Source organism: Apteryx rowi, unplaced genomic scaffold (genome assembly GCF_003343035.1).
Source record: "Apteryx rowi isolate R43461 unplaced genomic scaffold, aptRow1 scaffold_23, whole genome shotgun sequence".
Taxonomy (NCBI): Eukaryota; Metazoa; Chordata; class Aves; order Apterygiformes; family Apterygidae; genus Apteryx; species Apteryx rowi.
The window spans coordinates 1,180,347-1,203,694 of record NW_020448641.1 but is presented as its reverse complement, the minus strand read 5'-3'; the positions used below and the strand labels follow the sequence as shown (position 1 = coordinate 1,203,694).

Here is a 23,348-nt window from a genome sequence, read left to right as displayed (position 1 = left end):
CYRTRTCTYTCTTGKRCTGGGGAGCCCAGCACTGGACCCAGCACTGCAGGTGCGGCCTCGCCAGCGCTGAGCARAGGGGAAGGATCCCTCCCTCGACCTGCTGGCAMTGMTCTRCCTRATGCAGCCCAGGATGCTGTTGGCTGCCTTTGCCATGAGGGTGGGTTGTTGACTCATGTTCACCTTGGTGTCCACCAGGAGCCCAGGTCCTTCTCTGCCAAGCTGCTCTCCAGGTGGCCGGTCCCCAGCCTGTCCTGATGCCTGGGGTTATCCCTCCCCAGGGGCAGGACTTTGCACTTCCCTTCGTTGACCTTCATGAGGTTCCTCTCTGCCCATTTCTCCAGCCTGTCGAGGTCCCTCTGAACAGCAGCACACCCATCTGGTGTACCAGGCACTCCTCCCGGTTTTGCATCGTCTGCAAACTTGCTGAGGGTGCACTCTGCCCCACTGTCCAGGTAATTAATTTTTCTAATATTTTCAAATATTGAAATTTGGGTAATTTTTTTCACCAGACACTAACCATTGAGGCACAGTGAAGAAAGAGTCATAGTGTCCACATAAACATTCATGCATATGTAACGTAGTTAAGTGAACCGCTTATGAATGACTCAAATACCAACATTTTAAACATTTGTTTAGCCAACAGCATTGGTATTACATCTCCAGCTTGGTGTGAGGCTTATCTCAAGCCTTCATCAATAAAATGTAAAGTAAAACAACAAATTGCATGTTATCTTCTGGAAGTTGTCAAAAGATAATTACAGATGCAACAGCCTAAGCATTTTAGGATTACACACTAGCATCTTGAATGTCCTTCACTTCAAGAGTGAATTTTGGCTGACCACAACATACACTTTATTCAAAACCTTACTCTGGATGTTGGCTTTGATGGCTTCTTGCTGGAATTTCATTTTTCCAAAAGAAGCTGTAAGCTTAACAGCTTTTCAAAGAAACTGAAAGCAGTGCCAGATATAATATAATAAGATATAATTTTATTGTTGCAGGAGTCACTAATAATTACTGTTTTAGCCACTTTCAGAAGAAAGTCTAGTCATAATATTCAGGATATTCATCATTAGAAGCTGCCTGAATCAGCTGCATTGCTCTATATAATGTATGGAAGGTACCACATAGTTCTTATTTCTTTCAAGCTTAAAACTGGAAAAACTGCACTCACTAGTCAAGTTATTAGATGTTCTGAGGGGGCTGCAAACTCCACTCAGCATTTCAGTGCACTACAAACAGAACTCATTGTACAGGAATGATAACAGACACCATGTTAAACACAACAAAATCTCAATAAAAGAAAATAAGCATATCAAAGACCCTGTCAACGAAGGAAAATTGAAATGTTTACCTTTGTTTAAAAATTTCAGGAAAAAAAGTACTTTAACAAAAATGGCATCAAAGCAGCACAATAGTTATACTCAGCTTTTTGTTAGGAAAATGCCAAAATGAATTTCTAGATAGAATTCTACATTCTGAAAGGCAGAAAATAGAATAATGTATTTGGCAACTGTACAAATATATAACAACTGTGTTACAAAAGTGATGGCCGCATGCCTTGTCTTGAATGGTTTGAGATCAACGGTTCCTAGATGGGAATGGCTGAAGAGGAGAAAAATTCAGAAATCAAGTCTGAGGGACATGTTCTCACTGGAAAAATTTCATAAATCACATTATTACAGAAACTAATCCAGCCACTCTCCAGAACAAAATTCTATTATTTTCAAAGGTATTTCACTTTTTTTTTTTTTTTTTTTTTTTAAGAATGAAAAACAAACTAGAAGTGAATAAGCAAGCAAAACCAGTGCACAAAACAGGAGCCTAGGATTAGGATGCTTTCTTGCAGGTGGCAGAACTAGCAGCCTGGTGACCGCCGCACACCTCCCTTTACATCGCGCTTCGGGGCACAGCTAGATGAAGCAGCATAATTCGCTAGCAGAGCTCCAGACAGGCTTCTCACTTTACACTCTATTTTAGAAACTTTTTCTATGATATTCTGGAGCCTAGCTGTTTCCAGGAACCATTAGCCCTCCAGATTGCATGACCTGGTCGGCAGTTAGCCTTATCCTTCTGCAACTATATATACAAGGATTACAAGATTTTTCAGTCTCAGCAAACACCTACTCACCTATTATAATTATGGCCCTATAACCACTCATAACATTTTAAATCTCAAGTCCAGCAGCGTTAATAGCAGAAAACTGATGTCCTATACTAAGAGTAACTGCATGCTACAGTGGGCTCTCAGGCTAAAGGAAATTTGTGTCCTAAGGCTAGGAAAAAGCAACACACACATTTCAAACTTACTGATCACAGGGATTATTGATTCTGATAACATCTGTTATTGGGTGGAGACATGTGCTGTGAGCTCACATTTCTGTAGAGCAGATGATCACAAATGATCAGACATCACTGTGCTTTTGGCTCAGTTATACTTGCTCATTTGGGAGCCATGCCACAGTGCTCATTGATGCTTATTTTCTCAGCCTAAGGTGTTTTGTGTCTGAATTTTGGATCTTAGCACAGAGGCACCCACTGAGCAGATACTTCTATGACTTCTGATGAGTGCCGATTGCCAGGATGCATAGATATGTTTCCCCCTTACCCACGCTTTCTTTAATTTATGTAGATCTGTATGTAATTCTCTAAAAGAAAAGAAAAAAAGAAAAAAAAACCACTGACCCACAGATCTGCTTGCAATGCATTTCAGTTGTATTTCAAGCATTGCACCGCTCTGAAGCTCCGCGCAGACCCACCTCGCMACGAGGGCTTCTCATGCCACCGCACCTCTTTCCTTGCCCTGGTGACTCACTGCCACCGAGCAGCAAGAAACGCTTGCCCAGAGCAGGACAAAGTTCTGCACATGGCTCTGTCCCCTCTCTGCACCTGGGAAATACAGCAAGTCTTCAATACAAAAATACGCACATAGACATAAATACGCAAGAACTAACTTATGAGGGCATGAAGTGTTTCTCTTGCAGATGAAAACAACCCACCAGATACACCTGTGATATTGCAGGGAGAACGTGGACTTGAGGGCAAATCTATCAAAGGGCAAGCGACTCTGGCGTTTATCCTAACGCGCGCCCCGGGCTCTTCTTTCCCCGTCTCCGTAGGGGGGGCTGATGTGCTGAACGCTGCTCTCCACCCCGGGACTCCCGCCACGCTGCAGACACGGAGGCCGCGGGGCCTGCTCTCGCCCGGGGGAGCTATCGGTGGGAGCCGTCCTGCTCCTCAAGATCACAGGACATTTGCTTCATGTAGAAACAGGGAGTTTCCTGGAAATTAAACATTTTATTTTTCTTCTTTTCCRTAAGTCTACTTTATCACTAAAAGTCTGTAAGATCAGCATGGTGCCAAACTAATACATAATGGCAAAAATTATTCCAAAAGTTTTTCATATCACAGAGCCCTTACACTCGCGGCAAACCTGCTTTACTCCCTCTCTCTTGAACAGGATTAATGTATTATCATCTGCTTTTTATCGGGGGGAAAGATGCATGTAAGCTCAAGAGGAATTTTTTTTACAGAATCCTGTACAGGAGAAGGATGCAAAAAGTTTTAAATTCCCCGATATCTTGATATCTCTATTTCTGCTTTTCTTTTATAAAATGTAAACTGAATTATATTAAAATGAACTTACAAAAATTATCATAGCATTCTGAATACTTAAAATTCCTCCCTGCCCACAGCAACTGGTGATTCGCTTCCACCTTCCAACTCCATTTTTTTCTTTAAAAAAAAAAAAAAAAAGCAGGGGGAGGGGGGCACAAAAAGACACAGATTTAAAGAAATTCAGATTCCAGAAATTAAATCTGTGATGCAAGAAATCTGTAAGATACTGAAAATTCTACTTGCCAATACCTGCTGGCATACATCACTAACATTCCTCCTTTTTTCCTAATTACTAATTCTTACTAACTTACTAAGTTTACTAATTAAGTTGCCAGAAAGTAACACAGCTGAACYGTAAAGCTGCATAAGTAATCATTTTAAAAGCCTCTTTAAGAATAAATATTCAGTCAAATATAACATTATTGATCAGACAAATTCCACCCACACTGCAATTAGAAATACAGTATTACACAAGGTGGTATTGTAATAGCTATACCCAGTATAATCAACTAACAGTTCATAATTAAGTACACAAATGTTTAGTCTTAYAGAAAACAATATGCTTGTAGATTTAAGATGGAAATAATCTACTCTTCTGTTTCCTAAATTCATTCATATTATGTGAACATTGCCTTACATAAACCTTAGACTAGGAGAACACGAGAAGTTCATTAATTACCACGTTACTTTATAAATCATACATGAAACAAGAAAAATGCAACTGCCCCCAGGGGCCACAGATTACATTCTTTCAAAGATTTATTTTTTTTGAGAACAATAGGTCACCTTTAATAAATGTCAACACACTGATGTTTTTAACTCAAAGGCAGACAGGGTTATAAATATGTTCTACACTTGGGATTATCTGTGCATTAGATTACTTTTCCTTGATGCTTTCCCAATCATTAACTTATACTGCAATATAGAAATGTAATTTTGTTTTTGACAGCAGATAGCTGCCTTTGACCAACTGACCATTTTTTCCTGTAAGCTAAGTTAAATCCAACTTCAACGTCTTGTCTACCGTGTATTTCAACAGAAGAGATCACAGGTAGTCATACTGCAGCAGCAGTGTGTACAGAGTAAATTTCTTTTTAAATGTTTCTGCGAAGAATTTAACTGGGGTGTTCTCAGTTAAACTCAAGGGCTCTTTTCATTCATGTCTACCAAAATTCTGGTTCATTCACCAGCGTTTATGAAAATTCTCATGTCTTTTTATCAGGCAGCTGTACTTGTATTTCTGTGAACACAGACAACGCCAGCACAGCTTGAAAGCCATACCTATTCCAAGGCCGTACGAACAATCCTGCTTCCTCGCCTACTCCAGAACGTACCACAATTCGTAGGAAGTTCAGGAAGCTTTTCATCAGCCTCATATTGAGGAAGATAATCTAAAATGAACACCTTAAAGTCCTCTTCACTACTAGCACAATAAAAAGAAATTTCATGAAAATGCTTTATAGAAATCTTTGCAAAGTACATAGCCTTCACTACAGAGACTTGACAATTAATAAAGAAAGATGTTTAGAGGAATCTCAAGTTTATTTTACATGTATTGGGCACTTTCAAGCTTTCTGTTTTTAAAAAGCTACTATATATTCTGTAGGAGGAAACACCCAGAACTGTGCAGTTTACTGTGAATGATTGACAATGGGATGATTGCTCAGACACTCAAAACACGATATTTGATAGCCTATCATACACTCATTCGAAAGGAAAGCAACAATTATCACAGCCTGACATGTTTATCATTGCAAAGCTGAGCCAGTTAYCTAAATGGCATAGCTTCTCAATATTATAATATTCTATCACGTCTAACACAATTCATGCAGAGCTTGCTATTGCAGTTGTAAATCAAAAGTCTTGCGACTGCTTCTTCCTAGAACGCCCGAGCATTTGAATTCAGGGAAGATCTTGTCTGGAAGAATATATCTGGCATGTAATTYTTTTTCAGCACAGATAAAGAATGACTTTTCCCCTTCTGGAGTCTCCTCAAAGATGCTTACGTATGGGGATGCAGAATAGTTTCTGTGGATCAAAGCAGAACTCCGTGGGAAGTCCCACCAACAGCTAGTCCCATAGCAGCACTTAACTGTGCTTTGTACCTTTATTTAAGTACACTCCTCTCGTGACAATGTCTGAAAGACTTATACCTTCATTTGTATGAGTCAGTTTGCTCCACCTTCTTCAAACTCCCGAGACGTTTCACAGAATCAATATAGGTAACAACTTCTTCTAACTCTACTTTCCTGGAAGTCATTTACCTGAACGATTCTGATGATTGCTCAACAGGAACAATAATTACCAAGATAATTTTTCACATGAGGATTTCATCTGAACACCTAAAACCATAACTGTATACTTTCCACAAATTTCTATCTCACTCTATTTTGCTATGTTACACTTCAAATACCAAAAGAAGATGGAAAATGCACCCACATTGAAACTTTTAACATAATTGGTATATAATATTTCTAAAATATGGTCTTAAGCATACAAGATACAAAAAGTTTCAAAAATAACCCTAAGACTTTAAATCAGTCAGATTTGCTATAGCAAGTTAGGGATGCAGTACTTCCTCAGGAGTCATATTCAGAATGCTGTTACCTGATATCATGCTAAGAAAACAGCATTTTTTCCAGTAAGCAACCACATCTAAACTTATCATACAGCACCATGGCCACATTCTTCCAGTATGTTTTATAAGCTCACCCAAACAATCTACTTAATCCTTAATCAAATATTATTGCATGTCTAGCAGATCCCTTTCAACTGCCAACATTACAAGATTGAGGGTCTTCTGCAAAGAGTAAATGCCATTGACCATGTCATCTTACTGACCACAGAAGTCAGTAGGACCATACAGGATGCAACTCAATTCATATACTATCCATACATGTCACTGCTTACATAAAAATTGAACGTTTATATGGAGTAATCTGAGTTATGAACTCATTTTTAAAACAATTTCAGAGGACACCACTAAGTAGCATCAGAAAAAAATAACTTTAAGTCCTGAACACAGTAATGCAATCTATATCCACCAAGTGTTTAACAAAGAACACCGAGAACAAAACTCATGCTCAAAGGTGCTCTCTGCCTTCCAAACTCAATAAAAGCCATCAGGAACAGATCTTACCTGGAAAAGGTGAGGTCAAAACTGGAATTTTGATTGGCGACAAGGTCAGCACATGGCATGGCTGGACACTCGTAGATGAAGGTACCTGAGGTGTTTCGGAATCTACTGACACCATGGCGGTGGTGGCTGCTGCTGCAGCAGCAGCTAACGCAATGGTTTGATTACCGCCAACTGGTTTAAGGCTATTCTGGCAACCACCTATAGAAGAAAGCAATACAATATATATTAATTTTAATTGGAAACAAATGGGTTTACGCAATATTTTTCAGCATTCTGAATTTCAAAACAAGAAGAAACAGAAATATTCGGTATTTTTCACATGGCCTCCATTGTTTGTGTGTCCACCTTAGTGAGACACTTTTTTTTTTTTTTTTTTAATATTTTCACAGGACTCAAAAGCCATGTAGAATTCAATGTAGAAAACGTGTAATAGCACAGTTTAAGAAGAATTTTTACATAATAGCTTGTCCAAGCTCTACGGCTGAGCCACTGATTCAGTGCAATTGTTCTCTTGCAATAGCTCATCCCCTAGAGTCTCGCCCCTTTCGTAATTCTTATTCTAAAAATCCTAGTTTGTAGTTAGTGCATCTTTAGAGATTAAGACACCCATACATTTGAACATACCACTGTAACCTAGAGGGAGAAAACAAAACAAAAAAAAGTATGCAAGTCTTATATAAACTGTTAGAGTTACCACATTGAAATAAAAAATCTACATTAAAAAGCCAAACTTTTGAATATATTGGTAGGTATTTTCAGTTCAATGGCTTCCTAACCTTGCACGAACAACCTTATTTTGTTTTTACCTAAATATAAGTTGTCTGATCTCAAATCTGATTTTTTTCAATTTGTTATATTAACCGTCTAATGTTAGTGTTTTACAATGGACTGCTTTCCTGTAATAATAAATAAGCAGGCAAATACCCGAGTTTTAAAAGTAGTATGTACTAGCAACCTTCCTCTTGAAAACATTTTATGCAGGAAACATCTAACGATTTTAAACAAAAACTATAAGAAGTCTAGTAAATCCAGGCTTGAGTGCACTTTTCACTATGTAACATTCACCTTTAAGTGTAACAAGCTTAGGGGAAGACCTTCAGAGCTCAATCATGGCTAAGTATGTTAAATAAACAAGAAAATGAGTAGTAAAAATCTTAAGAAGAAAACCTAATTTGACAAACACCAGCTGTTACTCTCTCTCTACACTGAGCTATGTATTCAAAAATTAAGCAATCATTAGCTTATTATGTCATTTAGCAAATGTTTTCAGTGCATGYGGAAATCCTTCAGGCAAGAAGAGCCAACTGGTAGCTTTGCAAAAATCACTGTTTGATCAGAGTCATCACTTCAGGCATTTCATAAGTTTATGGAATTTCTTCTCCTGAGTGTATCTCTGTGCATTTCTTTTTTTAATAGCCAGCAAAGGGACACTTAGGGCCAGACCACGACCCCGGTACGTAACTGCCGAGGAGGAACCGGGGAGAGCAGCAGCTCGTGGGGGCTGGCAAAGCGACCGCTAACCCCCTCCTGGGGGCCCGGGCGGCCCGCAGGTCCCGCTCTCCGCCCCAGGGATGTTTTCCAGGATTTCATCCAAGGCCTCTCCCTGGGATTTCCTGGGATTTCCCATGCCCTGGGCGAGCGAGCCGGCCACCAGGTGCCCGGAGGCACGCCAAGGCAGCAGGAAAACTGCTTCGGATCGTATCCCAAGGCCTGCAACTCCCCACGCGTGGAAAAGGAGTCCGGAGGTCTAATTCAGGCTTTAGATTCTCCTCTGGATTCAGACATCTAAGAAGTTTTGCACTGCAGCTGCCAACTGCTGTTACTGTTCTCAAYTACCATTGGGAAAAAAAATGGGTCAGTGGTTTTTGGAAAGCAATCTGCTTTGGTTATAGCTAATAAAGAGATTGGGGCTCTTGAGGTTATTCGTACTGCCCAACTTTTGGCTGCTTTGCTTCCAACTCCCCACAAACAATTATTTGCCAACAAAATAAGCTCTCTGCATTAGCAAAACTGAAGTCAGATGTTTTCAGTAAACATCACAAAAAACTTCTACTACTTCCACTGTATTTGTCAATTCCAAACACGATTCCTTTAAAACACCTGCCTATGCACTAATACAACAGACACGCAGGCCATAAAAACTCCCTGCTAACAAACACTACTACAGCTTTGATCCTTCAGCCATGGATAGACGAAAAATAGATCATCCTACCAGAGTCACAATGGAAATATTAAAAAAATCAGTGTCAAACTAATCCAACTGTTTGGTACAATTTTATTGTTTATTTACTTGAGGAATAATCCAGAACATTCAGTTAAATTAAACACCCAGCCTCCAAAAGACTGTACTCGTTTCTAATTCCAGGAGTTGTCTGCACTTGTGAAAACCAACAAAATGTCTTCCGTAACGCTCACAGAAGCTAACACTGCATGAAAAAGTGACTTTCCTACCAGCTTCCATCAGTGATTCATACGCAGAAAGGTTGTTTACTGCTCATTTGATTCTTTTATTTTGGGGAAGAAAATGCAATTCCCCAAAGAGTCTAGGAAAGCAGCATAATAATATAAGCCTTAGATGCACAGATAGCCCAAGCTGTCTACGAGCATACATGAGTGAAACTACTGAAGCAGGAGGAGTTAGCAGGGGTTCCTTATTAAAGTTTCATCGATTTCCTCATTAAACTTTCATCAATCAGCTGAAAGAGAAGTTTTGGTGATTTCCCTGCCTTTGATGAAGTTCACTCTCTTTCTCCCTCTCCCTCTTGCTAAATAATTCCATGAAGAAAAGACTACACTTATAATTGTTAATGGTTGGGAACACATAGCTGGAAGGGCATTTTGGGGTCATCAAKTCCAGTCCCTTGCTTTGCAGTCGACTGAACAATTCACGTCATCAATTTATCAAGCTCTAGCATAAAATCAGATCCGATTTGCCAAAGCAGCTCCTACCAGAAGTGGCCCAGAACACGACTTTTCGATAGTTAGGGATTTTCTCCTGTATTCAGCTTAGCTGGAGAGAAGAAGTTCTCCTCAGAAACAAATCCAATTTTGCAAGGCTATAAGCATCTCCAAGTACTTTTTGAAAGGGTTTCTTAGAATCATCATTAATGACCCAACACTTACACAAATTTCAAGAGTCAAATACCTTGAAAATGGTGGGAAAATACTATCACCACTATATCCTCGAGGTGGGAAAAATTGCTAACCTTTCCCTAGCAATAGTTGTTTCTCCAAATTTGTTTTTGTCTAGACATGCTACACCACAGGTAATAATTGTCTGCTTAAATTACAAACCCCATTTTAATATTCTTCCCCAGACTTCCGGCTCTGCTCTTCACAAGCAAACAGATTAGGAGAAAATATTTGAGGCGGTCAACACATTTTTATGTGAAGCAATTGAAGAATGAAGAGCAGCTGAAGAAGCAATGAAGAGATTATTCAGAGATAATTAATCAGAGATGATGAAATGAAGTAAATGAGGACAAAGAAACAATGCAGCAAACCGATTCACAGTGGATGATGTGTTCTCAAATACCTACTTCGTAACATCCTTGTAGAAAAGTGTCTATATGTACARAAGTAGAAAAGTAGCTGTTTCTGCTGTACCTTCTCTTTTATTCTAACACAGTGACATCTACRTAACATTGTGAATTGCACCTTATTCCTTGCTTTTGACCTAGAAGATCTGTTTTCACTGGCAGRTCTGTGCCTGCAGGCTACGTAATGYACCTTGAGCTCCCAGGTACAACTCCTGCAGTAGTATCAAACAGCTTGGGCCACACTACGGCGTCTCACCAGCACGAGGCTTGCCAGAACAGCTTCATTTTTGGTGGCTGCAGCACGCCATGCCCATGTTCTTCAGAAGGATGGGGAGAGCCTCCAACTCTTCCACCGCTCCTTTGCTCCTGAGAGCTTTGCACATGTAGGTACACTGACCCGATGGCAGACGGACACGTACCGTATGACACATGTGAAGTCACACGGCATGACGTACTGCCCTCAGGCGCCAGGGTGCTGGGCTCCACAGCCTTCCAGGTGACCAGAAACTGGCTGGCCCCGCTGAGAACCATCAGATTCGGCACGCTACGCACTACAGTGCGCACTCAGCTTTCTTTTCAAAATCCACCAAAAACTACTCTGCTTTCTCTCTTCTGCACTAGTATCCTCTTTAAAGTCATGTAAGATTTCTGCAACTAGGCAGAACCCACCAAAATCTGACTTTTGGCTATTAATATTGTCTAACACATTGAAAATGAAATTCCTACATTTTCCCCCTTGAAGGAAATACAAAACAGTAATTGCCTTATTTAACAAAATAAAAGTGTACCAATGCTTGCAAAACTTGAAGATCCACTCTTATCCAAAAAGGTTAATTTGAGCCCTTCTCTTTCAGGCAAAAAAAAAATTCCATATTGCGAAAATTTAGTGTACAGATAAAATAATAAATTTAAAATTGCACTTGATAATTACAGTCCTTCAGTCTTTTTCTTCAGTTTTGACTGCAGTAAAACATCTTCCTCAAAAAGATAAGAATATCTTTCCCAAAAGAGACGCATAAAAAATTAAAAGAGCAAAACAAGTCAAGCAGGTTAAAGGCCTTTTGAATTTCTTGGTTGTCTTGGAGRAAGGAAGAATTAATACACAGCAGTGCATGTTCCTTGCAACTTCTATTAAAGATCAAAAGAAACTTTGGGTTTTGCTTACACTTTCAGCACATTATCTATTCTAAGTGCCCAACAAAGGCACCCTCCGAGCTCTTTTGCACTAGGAGGTGTCCTCCTCCTGGCGAGGACAAAAGCACTAACGCAAGACATCGACTTTGCTGCCGTTTCTTTTTCACTTGAAATAGCCAAAAGACACAATTGCAACACAAATAGTTCCCACTTCAGTGTRCTGATCTGTTTCTACCTAGGTAAACACATGCCAAATATATGGAAGGACACAACACTCTCTATACATCGAAGCTTCCCAAAGTATTTTGAGAAGCTCTTGGACAGCACCTCCATTATATACACAGTCTTTTGTAGTTTACTTTGGGAGAAATAACGCCAGTACTTAATACTAAYAGGAAAAAACATACTAAGTACTGAGCAATGCCCAAAGGGGTCTGTAATATCTTCTATGTACATTTAAAATGCTAAATATTTTGAAGGCTTTACACAGAAACTCATATGCTATAGAAGTTGTATAAAATTAAATACCAATTCAGTTAAGTTGGTATAACTTCAATTAGTTAAATACTTTGACCACCATGTTTACAAAAGTTAGTAATATGGAGGTCTTAAACCTCATACACAGAAATATGAGCACCATTTTCTCTTCTCTTTGAAGTAATATACAAGTTTCTTGTTTTAATTCATAAAACAAATTATCACTAACATCCTCATTTGCYGTATCCTTGTTTCTCGTGAGGCTCAGGCCAAGCCATTAGTTAAAGCCCTCCCAGACAKCCAGGCTGCATTTGAAATATGTATTGTTTATTATCCCTTACTCCTTTTTTCCTTCATCCGCAGCATCTTAGGGAAAAAAATACTGAAGTCTTTTAGGTGACAGTTCTTTATGGAAATTATTAAACTGTTATCAGTATTAAAATATCTACTGTCTTTTGATGGGGAAAAAAGAAGAATGAAGTTAAAATAGGCTAAAATGACTGTTGTTGATTGATCCTCCTTAAGAACAAGCCATAAAAGCAGAATAAAATATTTACATAGAATAGAATATTTGAAATATTTAGAATGGAATATTTACAGCCTTGCTGCTATGAAAAGAGGCAAACTTATACCAGCATCTGACAGATTAAGATGTTGCCTTCAACTACCTTTTTTTGACTAACAGTAGCACTGCGAGAGAAACAGTCTGTCCCAGCTAAGGAAAACATTTATTAAAACGCAAGGTGAAGAGAAAGAAAACCCCGACGTTTTGTCCTGTTCTTCGGCAGATGAGCGTTTCCTCGCCTGCAGATGACGCAGGACTCCCAGCGCCCCCGCTGACGGCCAGGCCGGGGGCCCAGCAGCAGCAGCAGCTCCTGGCCAACTGCCGCCCTACGTGAGCCAAGAAGAACATTTTCACAAAACTATTTCAACCACCAGCTGTAAATCTGGCATTTCTGAAAACCCTACATGCTGGATTGTTTGTACAGTTGATAAAAATGATCAGTTCTATACAAAAATGATAGATGGGATTAAATTATCCTGTTCATAAAAATTGTAAGTTTAAAGACATGAGTATAAATTTAATAATTAATATAGATATTTACTCTACATATAGATGCATCTAAATATACTGATTTGGGGAAATTTTCTAGGAAATGCTGGTTGGACTAGGGTTTCCCACCGTTTAGCAAGGCGCGCATCGCAAAAAACAGTCCTGCATATAAAATCATCTGCAGGCACCGAATCTTTCCTGAGAACGGCTGCAGAGCCCGGGGCTGCCCGGCGCCTGCCCGCTCGTTGCCGACCTCCCGCTGCACGGCGAACGCTGCCGCTGGGCGCGGAGACGGCGCAGCAGCGACGGCAGGACCGAACRGCCGCTCCCCCCTCCCAGGGCTGAACCCAGCCCCCTCCGAGCAGACAAGTGGGGGCACGCGTTTTGTGTGCATCAAAGGTTGAATTTTCAACTTTTTCAACAAACCTTTTCTCACACAGGTAGATCAGAGTCAGGTGCCAAATGGAAAAGAGGCTTAAAAAAAAAAAAGTAGTTTTTTTCCAGATTTAATGAGTTGGAGGTGAACTTCATGTCTCTAGAAATGTTGTGATTATTAGGATTTGATGTGAGCTTTTTAGTTCTTGAAGTTGAAAACAGTGGTAATTTTTTTTAGATAATTCCCCATAATTTGATAGCACCTGGAGATAGAAGCTATTTTTATTATTGTTTTATTCACTGCTAGAATTAAAAGGCTGTTTGTTACATATCATCGGGATCAAATATTAGATAGTCTCCTTGCTTGCTCCACTCAGCCCTCTCCAATTTTAAAGATGATTTTCTGGTACCATGAAGTCAATAGGACCAATATGCTGGATTCTGGTGGTCTAAGATTCCACTCCAGTTGAGTAATAGCTATTGCTGTTTCCATAGGAATAAATGTAGCTCTAAGAAGGATACATAAAAACTATCAATAAAAACATGGTTTACTTTTCAGAAACAATGAAACCTTCGAAATATTTCGCAAAGTTGTTTCTACACATTCTATCATCCCCTACACCATCACCTCTGTTTAGAAGGCTGAATGTCAGTTATTCTGCACAGCTGGATGCCTGTTAGACCTCACTGAAGACAACTGACCAGAGTATTTGCTCCAACAGAAAAACTTACATAAACATTTACAAAAGGAAAAAGCGAAGGAAAAGTGTTACCTAAATTGAACCTACCCTTATATAATATTCTATAGAGTACTAAATCCAGTTTATCACTAATTGTAGAAATTTTGGAAATTGTACTTGTCTAACACGGGACTGTTTTAGGATTGCATTCCAAATGAATACAAAACAATTACTTCCTTTATCAGCAAAGTGCATTCTTGAAATTTTGGGTTTGAGATTTTAATTATACGTTAAAAAGATGGGGACACAGTTGCTTCTTAGTTAATTCCCTCCTGTCATTTCTTGCACAGTTCAAAATTCATTGAATAGCAATCTATAAAAGTACCAGTCTGCCCACTCATTAGGGTGAGCACCCACTCATGTGATGTGACTGCATCTTGGTTTCTTTGCTTTTTCTCTCCTAGTGTCCATTAACTGCCTGGAATTTGCACTCAAATCAGCTGTCTGCATGCAGTGCTCCTATGCAACTACCACACACGTTAGGTTTTGACACCATTTGTGGTTTCAATAGGAACTGCAGATGCCTGTTGCAAGGAACTTTATCTTCTCATCAGGCACAAATATTTGGAAGACCTATAGCACATAAATTTATAGGACCAGTATTTTTACTTGCAGAATTCAGATTACTGAAAATCTGATGGCCCTGCGACCTAAAACGCTTTGAAATTTTAGGTGGTAAACAACAGTGGAGCAGTATTTATCAATAAATAAAATGAAGCAATGGGTTGACTTAAATAGTGTATATATCTCAATGCAAAGGAAAACATATCGCTATTTCTGATCTTCTGTAGCCTGAAGGGAATAAAAAAGCATATTTGTTTTTATATATGCAAATTCCTTTTATTGCACGTGTCTGCCAGTAACAGCATCCCTATTAGCTTACTTTTCTGCCCGTATGCAATAAATAAAAGCACCTTGCTCTTACCAAATAAAACCAGTCTCTGCAAATCACTGAGAGATATGAATTTCTTTATAAAGGGGTCTTAGGATCAGAGTAAGGCAATATTATGAAAGAGTCAGAACTACATGCCTTTGCATAAACGTATTGCATGTAGTTTTACTTACATAAATTCAAGTGAAAAACAATCATAACTGGAGACTGAAATTTGTACTCAGTTCAGGTAGATCATACAAAGAGCAGAAATTTATTACTCAAAACAAAAGCTTCATAAAGGCTGCTGCTAAAGTTCCAAAGTCAGGAATCCCCAGAGACTTCATTTAGCGTTCATCTCCGCAGTGCCTGAACAGCCCACGAATAAAGATGGGTTTCCAGGACATTTCTGCAATATTCAGGCTCCTTCATTATTGTTTTTGTTTTACACGTGGGGAGCTGTAGCACATACACATTAAACACAGAAGAATCCACAGATTTAAGACGTCCAATCTGAGAGGCCCAAACCCTGACTTTTTATGTATGCTTGGCATTACAAAGGGTCATGTGCTCCAAATATAAAGCCTGCAACTCTTCTGTTTCCCAGCTCTTTGGAAAAATCAAGAATTTGTAAGCAGGTTGAGAAACAAGCAGAGTACTACATGTGGCAAAGGCAATGTGGGAGTCCTATCTTTCAGGACCAAATTTAACAAAGTAGACTATCATTTCTTGCAGTCCCCTACCATATGCCAACTCTTAGTCTCAGACCTCCAGATTTTCCAGTTTCCAAGTCTAATTAATTCTAGCTCTCATAATGTGACTCTTCACTTCCCCCAGCCACTTCTGCCTCAACACGCACCACCTCTTCCAGGCGCAGAGGCCACCTGCCCTCCTCAGCCCACCTATCGCCCCACTCCTCAGCCTCGGAGCAGACTCACGAACCCRGAGGGACACTGTCCCCCGTCCACGTCTGCCTGTTCTGAGCCTGCTCAAAACAGCTCGTTCCTTCTCCCACCTTTGCCAACAAGGAGGCACCGAAAGAACTACAAGAGAAATATCTCCCAGCTTTACGGACTTGTACAGGACTCTGGGCAAGCTACAACCCTGAGCTACAGGTGGGGAAAATTCCTATCTGGAATATGCAGACACAGTTCTTCAGCAAAGCAGTCACTAAAATCTCACCAAGTGAGTATGTGCATGCTGGAATTTTTCAAAAGCGCCAGACTTAGCCCAGTTTGGGAACACTTTGACAGGACACCTGACAAAAAGATCCCCAAACTTCTACATTCCAAATTTGTTAAAAAAAATCATAAAACTTCTCAAAGAGAAGGTGACCAAAATTTAACAGACAAAGTAACCACATTTCTTCATAGATCTGTATTTGGAAATGTCTGAAATTTAAGCTGAAATTATCTAGAAAATTATATGTCTACATGTATATACATTCTAATACAGATACTTGCCATGAAAAGTGTTGGCTCAGTTCTGCCAAAGTTCATGGGATTATAAGAAAGAAAAAACAATAATAATAGGAAGCATCAAGTAGTTTTAATCTATATAGGACTGGTAATACTGAAGCAATTTGGTGAAAAAAAATATGTGAATTCATTCATTCTTATAGTTCTGATTTCACTATCAATGGATGAAAGAGCAAAAAACCTGCTTGTTGAGCAAAGAGACGCTACTGAAATGTAAAGGCAGTAACAAAATTTTGACTTAGCAAAAAAATATTTTCTACTGAAAGGTCATTCCATGAAAAAAAGGTCTCATTTAAGAAACACTCTATTTTCCTTCAAGGAAATCAACACTAAAGTCTTCATCCAGGTTAGCTTGCCCCAGGTAATATGAAAAACAGTAAATACCCAGAGCATTTTTGTGGAAGATCAAAACCATTAAAAGGCTTTCACCTCTTCAGTGTCTCCCTACAACATCTACTGCTCTGACGGAGAAGAGTCCCTGAAGGAGATCTCCAAGAATGCAATGTATTTGCCATAATTCTTCTACACACAGCTTAGGAGGTATTATTGAAGAAGCCTGCAGTACCAGGACCAGTACAATACTCGTAAGATCAGTGAGGAAATGCACTTTCTGCAGAAACGTGTTTCCAAAAAAAAAAAAAAAAAAAAAGAATTTGAGGAATATCAGATGGTTCAAGGTGAAAATAAATTTTCAAACATTAGAATTTCACTTAGCCCCGAGTAGGAACTGTAGAAGGCAGTACCCAAAGCTTTATTTACCCAACAAACTAACTGGAGCTCCTGCAACATAAACACTGTGTTTTCAAGGTTGTTCAGGTCTCCAGATAGCTGGGCTGAGCAGCTGCCCATGACATGAATCCTTAGAAACTCTTGAGGATATTTATTCAGTAAGCTGCTGGGAACACAATGGAAACAATCTTTGCTCTGTGCCCTTGTACCTTTGGCAGCGAATGGCCAGGTACGGTTAGAAAGGCCTCAGGATCTCCCTGCAGGATTCCCAAGTCTGTATATAGATCTACTCAAAACACAACACCCTGAAATTAATTACAGAATATTAGGCAAGCAGCTGATTGAAAAACCATATATTTTGCCTGTTCTAAGACTACGCAAATTCTGAAATGTACAGTGTATAACTTCCAACAAAAGATAACAAAGTTAGCAAGGGTGAACAGCTTCTTATATAAAGATYACCCATGATATTCCCTAATATCTGGGAATAAGAGTACTGCTCTATACCAGCTAAAGAGGTCTGAGAGCACTTAAACTTGCATAGCTAGTTTCCTAATACATGCTGTAACCCTTGCTCGCATGATCCTTTTGTTTCTCTTCTTCCTCTCCCCTTCCCTGACGGGTAAAGACCTGCTTGTTCACCAGCAGCATAACGCAGGGGCAGCCAGCAGCTCTGTATTTGAGAGACATCTTTCGGGCTATAAATGGCTGTGAACCCTGTGAAGCTGTTTTACTCTGAACCTTTCAGAGGAAGCAGGCCCCTTCCRCAGTTCTTGAGTCATGTTACATTTTGTCCACATGAAGAGAAAAAAGAGCACCCAAAGATGTCGCCGTGCCAGAGCRGTGTTTTCCCCGGGCCACCAAAGCAGTGTGAAGTACCATCTTAAAGGTCCAAATTCTGTTTCATTATTTCAGTCATCCCTTTGCCAGGGAAGGAATGGCTTCCTCTCTTCTTTCACCTCGACTGCACTATTTCCCACCCTCAGAGACTCTCTCTTCCAAATTCTTAATTATCCGCATTTTCCCCACAAAATGCTGAAGCTCTCATCCTCACGCTTGGTAGGGAAAAAAAAAGAAACAGGGCAGGGAGGGGGGAATCTTCGTGCAACTTTTATCATCATTTTGTTCTGAGTTTCATCTAAACAACATTGCCTTCAGCAAGGAACCCAAAAGAATAAGGACATTATATAACTAGTTTTATTGGCGTGCCCACATCTTGTTAGGTATGACACCAACACATATCGAAAAAGCATTTTCAAGAAAGCTAGCAAGTTTTCAGTCCCTACAAATCCAGGGACTGTAAGAATCCCTGCAAAAAGGTAAGAATTATGGGACMTTGCACAGGGGACATTGCCTAGCTAACCTTGCATTTCATGGTCACCCTTCAGCAAGCGGAAGTCATAGATGGAATTCAAGGGCTATAGGCTCAAAACTACTACCTCAAAATAACAAAAGCACCGAGTTGCTTTTGACCCCAATCAGGATACTTCTTTCCCTCCCCCTCAATGCACCAGCTCTTGTACTGTAAGTTGCAACTGCAGCCTACTTCGATGTTTGCTCATGCTGGTTCTAACCACCAGTCACGTAACGATGGTTTGTAGAGCACTCCTTGTGAGGAAAGAGATGACAACACGTTTCTATTTTTATCTCTATCTCTTGATCCCTCCTTCACAGAAGACTAGATGAAAGGCTTGTTCTCCAAGGTTTCCTTGGAAAACCTTCTTGAACATGCTAATAAGAACACGCTGCTTTAAAAGGAATCACTGTGGGCAATGCTCTTGAGAACCAGAAATGCCAAACTGCAAGAAAGTATCTCGATACATTTAAAATAGCTTTAACAGTATTGACGACCATAGAAGCATTAAACATTGAGGGTCRGGGGCTACAGCTTTCATTTGAATGGGACAACTAAGTAGCCCTTCAGATGCTCCAATAACACTATTTCGGCGGGCCACCAACTCTATCGGGAAGCGCTAAACACAAACGGAAAGGAAGGCAGCGCAGCCCTCTTACAACCCTCTCCCCAGCGTAAAGTCCTGCCTCTGGACGCTTCCCCCAAAGGAAACTCCACGCTGAAAGCMTAGCATTCAGTGCAAAACAAAGAGCTAGTTATGAAAAAGAACCGGCTAGCTGTCCTAGCCGGGTGATTTCAGGAAAACCTCCAGCTTCCASTCAGGCTTCAGCCTGCTCTCTTCTTCAGCGGGGATGAGAGGGGTATCATAGGAAATGTAGGCATATCTGACTCATAACCAAACCAACCATGACTTCATGCCATATGGCAGATTGCACAACGTAGTAGAAAAAAAGTTAGTCCTTTCTCTTGCACAAATATCTAGACACTGCCTTCCTCACAAAAAATACAGCAGCCAATAGAAATAAAACGAGCTATCATTTCCAGGTGAGAAACTAAAATGTTATTATTTGTTTTAGATAAACAAAATTGTAAGTATATAATTTTATGTTTTGTAATGTGTTAGGGAATAATAGTAGCTTCCTCTTCTTACAGAAAATAACACCTTCCAGTAGGCGATACTTCCAGCTGTTAAATTACGTGCATTCACCAAACTCCAATATTTCAGTCCTTTATCTCTCTAACATTGCTGATAAATTGAGAAAACAATTATATCATTACTGATAACTGCGGAAGGCAAACATTCCTGTAAAAAATGCTTTCAAAATGAATGCAGTCACATAGTCTGCAAAAAGCTTATAGACTTTTCCGTTTAAACTATCTATGTAATTTGCCCTCAGTATTTTCATTAATCTTCATATTAAGTGTAAAGATTATATGGGAAATAGTTCAAGAACTACCATAACACTCCTTCAAAACTTTAAGCATGTCTAGAAATAGATTCTGATTACGGTTCAAAGACACAGGTCTTACACCTTTGCATTCTTGCAGCAATGTCATAAATTCACACGCTGGTCTTCATAAGCTCTAGAGTTTGCAGACCATGTGGGATGTTATTTGATTAGCATCAGCTTGACCATTTCCTCCAGCTAGGCCAATCTCCAGTAGCCTCATACAGAGCAAGAACATGACAGTAGCACTGTCTCCCAAAAGACATTATGTTTCTTCAGTAATACGGGACCCTCACATAAGGCCAGAGCCCTTGAAAGCATATCCTAGATCAGATCCAGAAGTTTATCTTACGTGACTTCAATGACTATCGTAAACCTGTACTAAGAAGCTGGAAAAGCTGCACTCAGGAAGAACCCTAAAATCAATGTACTTTCTCAAAAAAACATTAGAGAGATTTTTCCTTTTTCTATAAATCCACAAAGAAATGGTACACCCACAGAATTCATTGTCATTATAAAATTTGCAATGACCAAGTGCTGTCTGAGAATATAAAGCGTTTAAACTCAGAGGTCAAAGAGTCAGCTGTAGCATGAACACGTGCAGCTGAGGACTTGGATGAAGATGGTATGTTGCAGTGCTGAGTGACTAAGCACAGTACGGCACAGAATTATAGGACAGAGGGAAAATGATCAAGAGCATGGAAAAGAAGGGAAAAGGCAGAGGTTGAGGAAAGACAAGAAGAGCAATAGAGTGACTGGGTTGCACACTAGGTTCAATCTGAAAGGTAAGTAGAGCTAGGTCAGACAGAATTAACAGCAGACAGACTTTGTAGTAGCAGAAAAAAGCATGTTCAGGATAATTCTACCAGAAGCCTTTCACAGCAAGAGACTAAGAAAAGAAGGAAATAGATCTGCACCAGCTTGATCCATCCAAAGAGCTCTTTAGTCAAAACAGACTGGGTTGCAGATCTTGCCCCCCCCCCAAAAAAAACAAAACAAAACAACAACAACAACCACCACCACCACCAACACTTATTTTGAAACAACCTAGTTTTTTTTCCTGCAACTTAGCAATCACAGACTTGAAATTGAGCTTGGGAGGCCCACAACAAATAATTCCTAATCCACTGCCAAACAAACTCTTTCTTTATATAGTTTCATGTGAATACTGCCCGAGTTGACACTTCAGGATAGAGTCCTCTTCATACACTATCAGAAATGGCACCTGCAAGCCAATGTAAGCATACTTAAGCAAGTTTACCATTTATCAGACCCCCAACCCGTCTATCAAACAAAGCATTCACTCAGGGATGTAAGACATTTCCCGCACCATGGCATTTGTCATTATAAAYGCACTTTGAACAATGCATCCTATATGGGAACACAGATCAAATATTCCTTATAAAATCCAGGTAAGAATGCATTAACATAATTTTTTTTGTTTTGTTTTGTTTTTTTTAAAGCCATGGCACTATTATTTATGCTCGCTATCATTCATAATAGAAAGCCAAAAAGCACTACRGTTGAGCATCAAATAATACTGGCAAGAAGAGATGCAGCTTACTGTAAAGTACTGTTAAAGACATAAAAATACAGGATGAATTTGAGTTGTTCAGCATGTTTCAATACTGAATAATATTCACTGCTAAGTACTCATTGTGGCAAATTAACCCAAACAGTAAAAAGATCTCTTCCAGCACACTCTTACTGAATCTCTGCATTACTGGAAAAATGTAAGAAAATTTTTTGTGTGCTATGCAGTTTCTAAATAAGAAATATTCATAATAAGACAAGCAAGGTAACAGTGGCTTTGCTATCAASTGAATGAACATTACTTTTGATCTAAGAAAAGCAGAAAAAACGTCAGCAAGCCATTAAGAACAGTCTGRTTTTGAATTTGAGAATATATGGTGGTGGTTTAAATATCAGTAGCATTTTACTTCTTAACCTTTTCTGTGAGACAACTGGTATTTCAAATTAATACAGTAATACAAAAATAGATCCATCTTTATAGCGGTATACTTTCTGTTCTTTTCAAGGGTAAAGCTTAGCAGTAAGACTAAAAACACTTTTCCGCTAACAACTGTAACGTACTTGTGTTATGCAGATTAATGAAGTTTATTTCACGAATATTGTCTTGCATAACTGAGTTTTAATGAGTTGATGGATCAATTACTCTTCTCTACTAATAGCTGTCTACRCAGACCACATCAAATTCTTAAAATTAGCAACCAAAGAGCAATACACATGAACTGCACCAGCAATTTTTTTAGTYTGAAAATATACCAAGTGTCCTGCGGGTGTTTTGCCCCTTCATTTTGGAAGAGGACAGCTGGTTACTGGAGAATCCGTTACAGCCTTCTATAATTATATATGTTMTTTTCTTTCTTTAAAAATAATTTAGAGGATGAAAAGCCTTTTGCAAWCAAGGTTCCAGCAAAAGATTTTCATATGAATGGAAAATGAAATGGAACTCTTACTTTAGATAATGACTTACTCATCTCTGGGAGTTGGTAAGAATAGCTAGAAAAAAGTAAATATTTATTTATTACTGACCTGGTATAAGCTGCGGTGCCAGCACCACTGTGGGAAGAGGCCTTGAGGCAGTAGCTGGCCTAGCTATAGCCATAGCTACTTGATTTGTCATTAATAGAGGTTTCTCATTTCCCTGGAAGAGTCGTGATTCCTCAGGATGTATCCATGCTGAATCCAGAGCAAATGCATTATTTAAATATATCTGCCCAAAATAAATAAATAAAATAATGTCAAGGATATGAAGATAATTTGATCACATTTTTATTTCTCTGAGTTTTATATCTTTGTCCCTGAATTGAGATACTATCCATATCGTAATATTGAGTCAAACTTACAAAAAGAGATTGATTTATGCTGCATAAGCGTTGTAGGCAGTGGTTAGCTGATTAGSTCTAAATTGACAGGCTTTTAACATGACTAATCAGCTTATAGAGCATCGCAAAAAGAAAATAATAGATCATGCCAACTGTGTCTCAGCCATAGCTACTTTAGAACAAGGCCAGCTGCAATATGGCAAGTTCAGTCTTTTTCTAAATTGGAGAGTCAGGGGATGGGGGGAGGAATGGGATAAAACAACAAAACCTAATTTAAATTATTTAGTTAAATTTACATATGCGCATAACCTCAGGCAAAGCTACGGCCCAAGCTGGTGAAAGTGAAATCCTGGCCCCCATGGAACTGGCAAAACTCCCAGCGATGTCACTGGTGCCAGAATTTCATCCACTGTAGCCCTTTTTGAGGAAAAAATAGTAGACGTGTTGAGAACAGAAGGAAAAGAGAAAGTTCTCAAAAATCACATTCTGTGGTTATAATAAAACATTTAATATAGATAAATATTAAAGATACTTTAGTCTTTT

At 39.3% G+C, this 23,348-nt stretch overlaps 1 protein-coding gene across 1 annotated transcript in view; it reads right to left on the bottom strand.

Moving 5' to 3' along the window:
- Positions 1-22,603, bottom strand: part of TCERG1L (transcription elongation regulator 1 like) — a 113,780-nt gene extending 91,177 nt beyond the window's left edge. Inside the window, exons 1-2 of the mRNA XM_026065687.1 lie at positions 22,513-22,603; positions 6,758-6,955 (exon numbers count right to left, since the gene is read on the bottom strand). Of these exons, the coding sequence (XP_025921472.1) occupies positions 6,758-6,955; positions 22,513-22,603 (289 nt within the window). The remainder of the gene's footprint in view (positions 1-6,757; positions 6,956-22,512) is intronic.
- Positions 22,604-23,348: the final 745 nt, after the last annotated feature.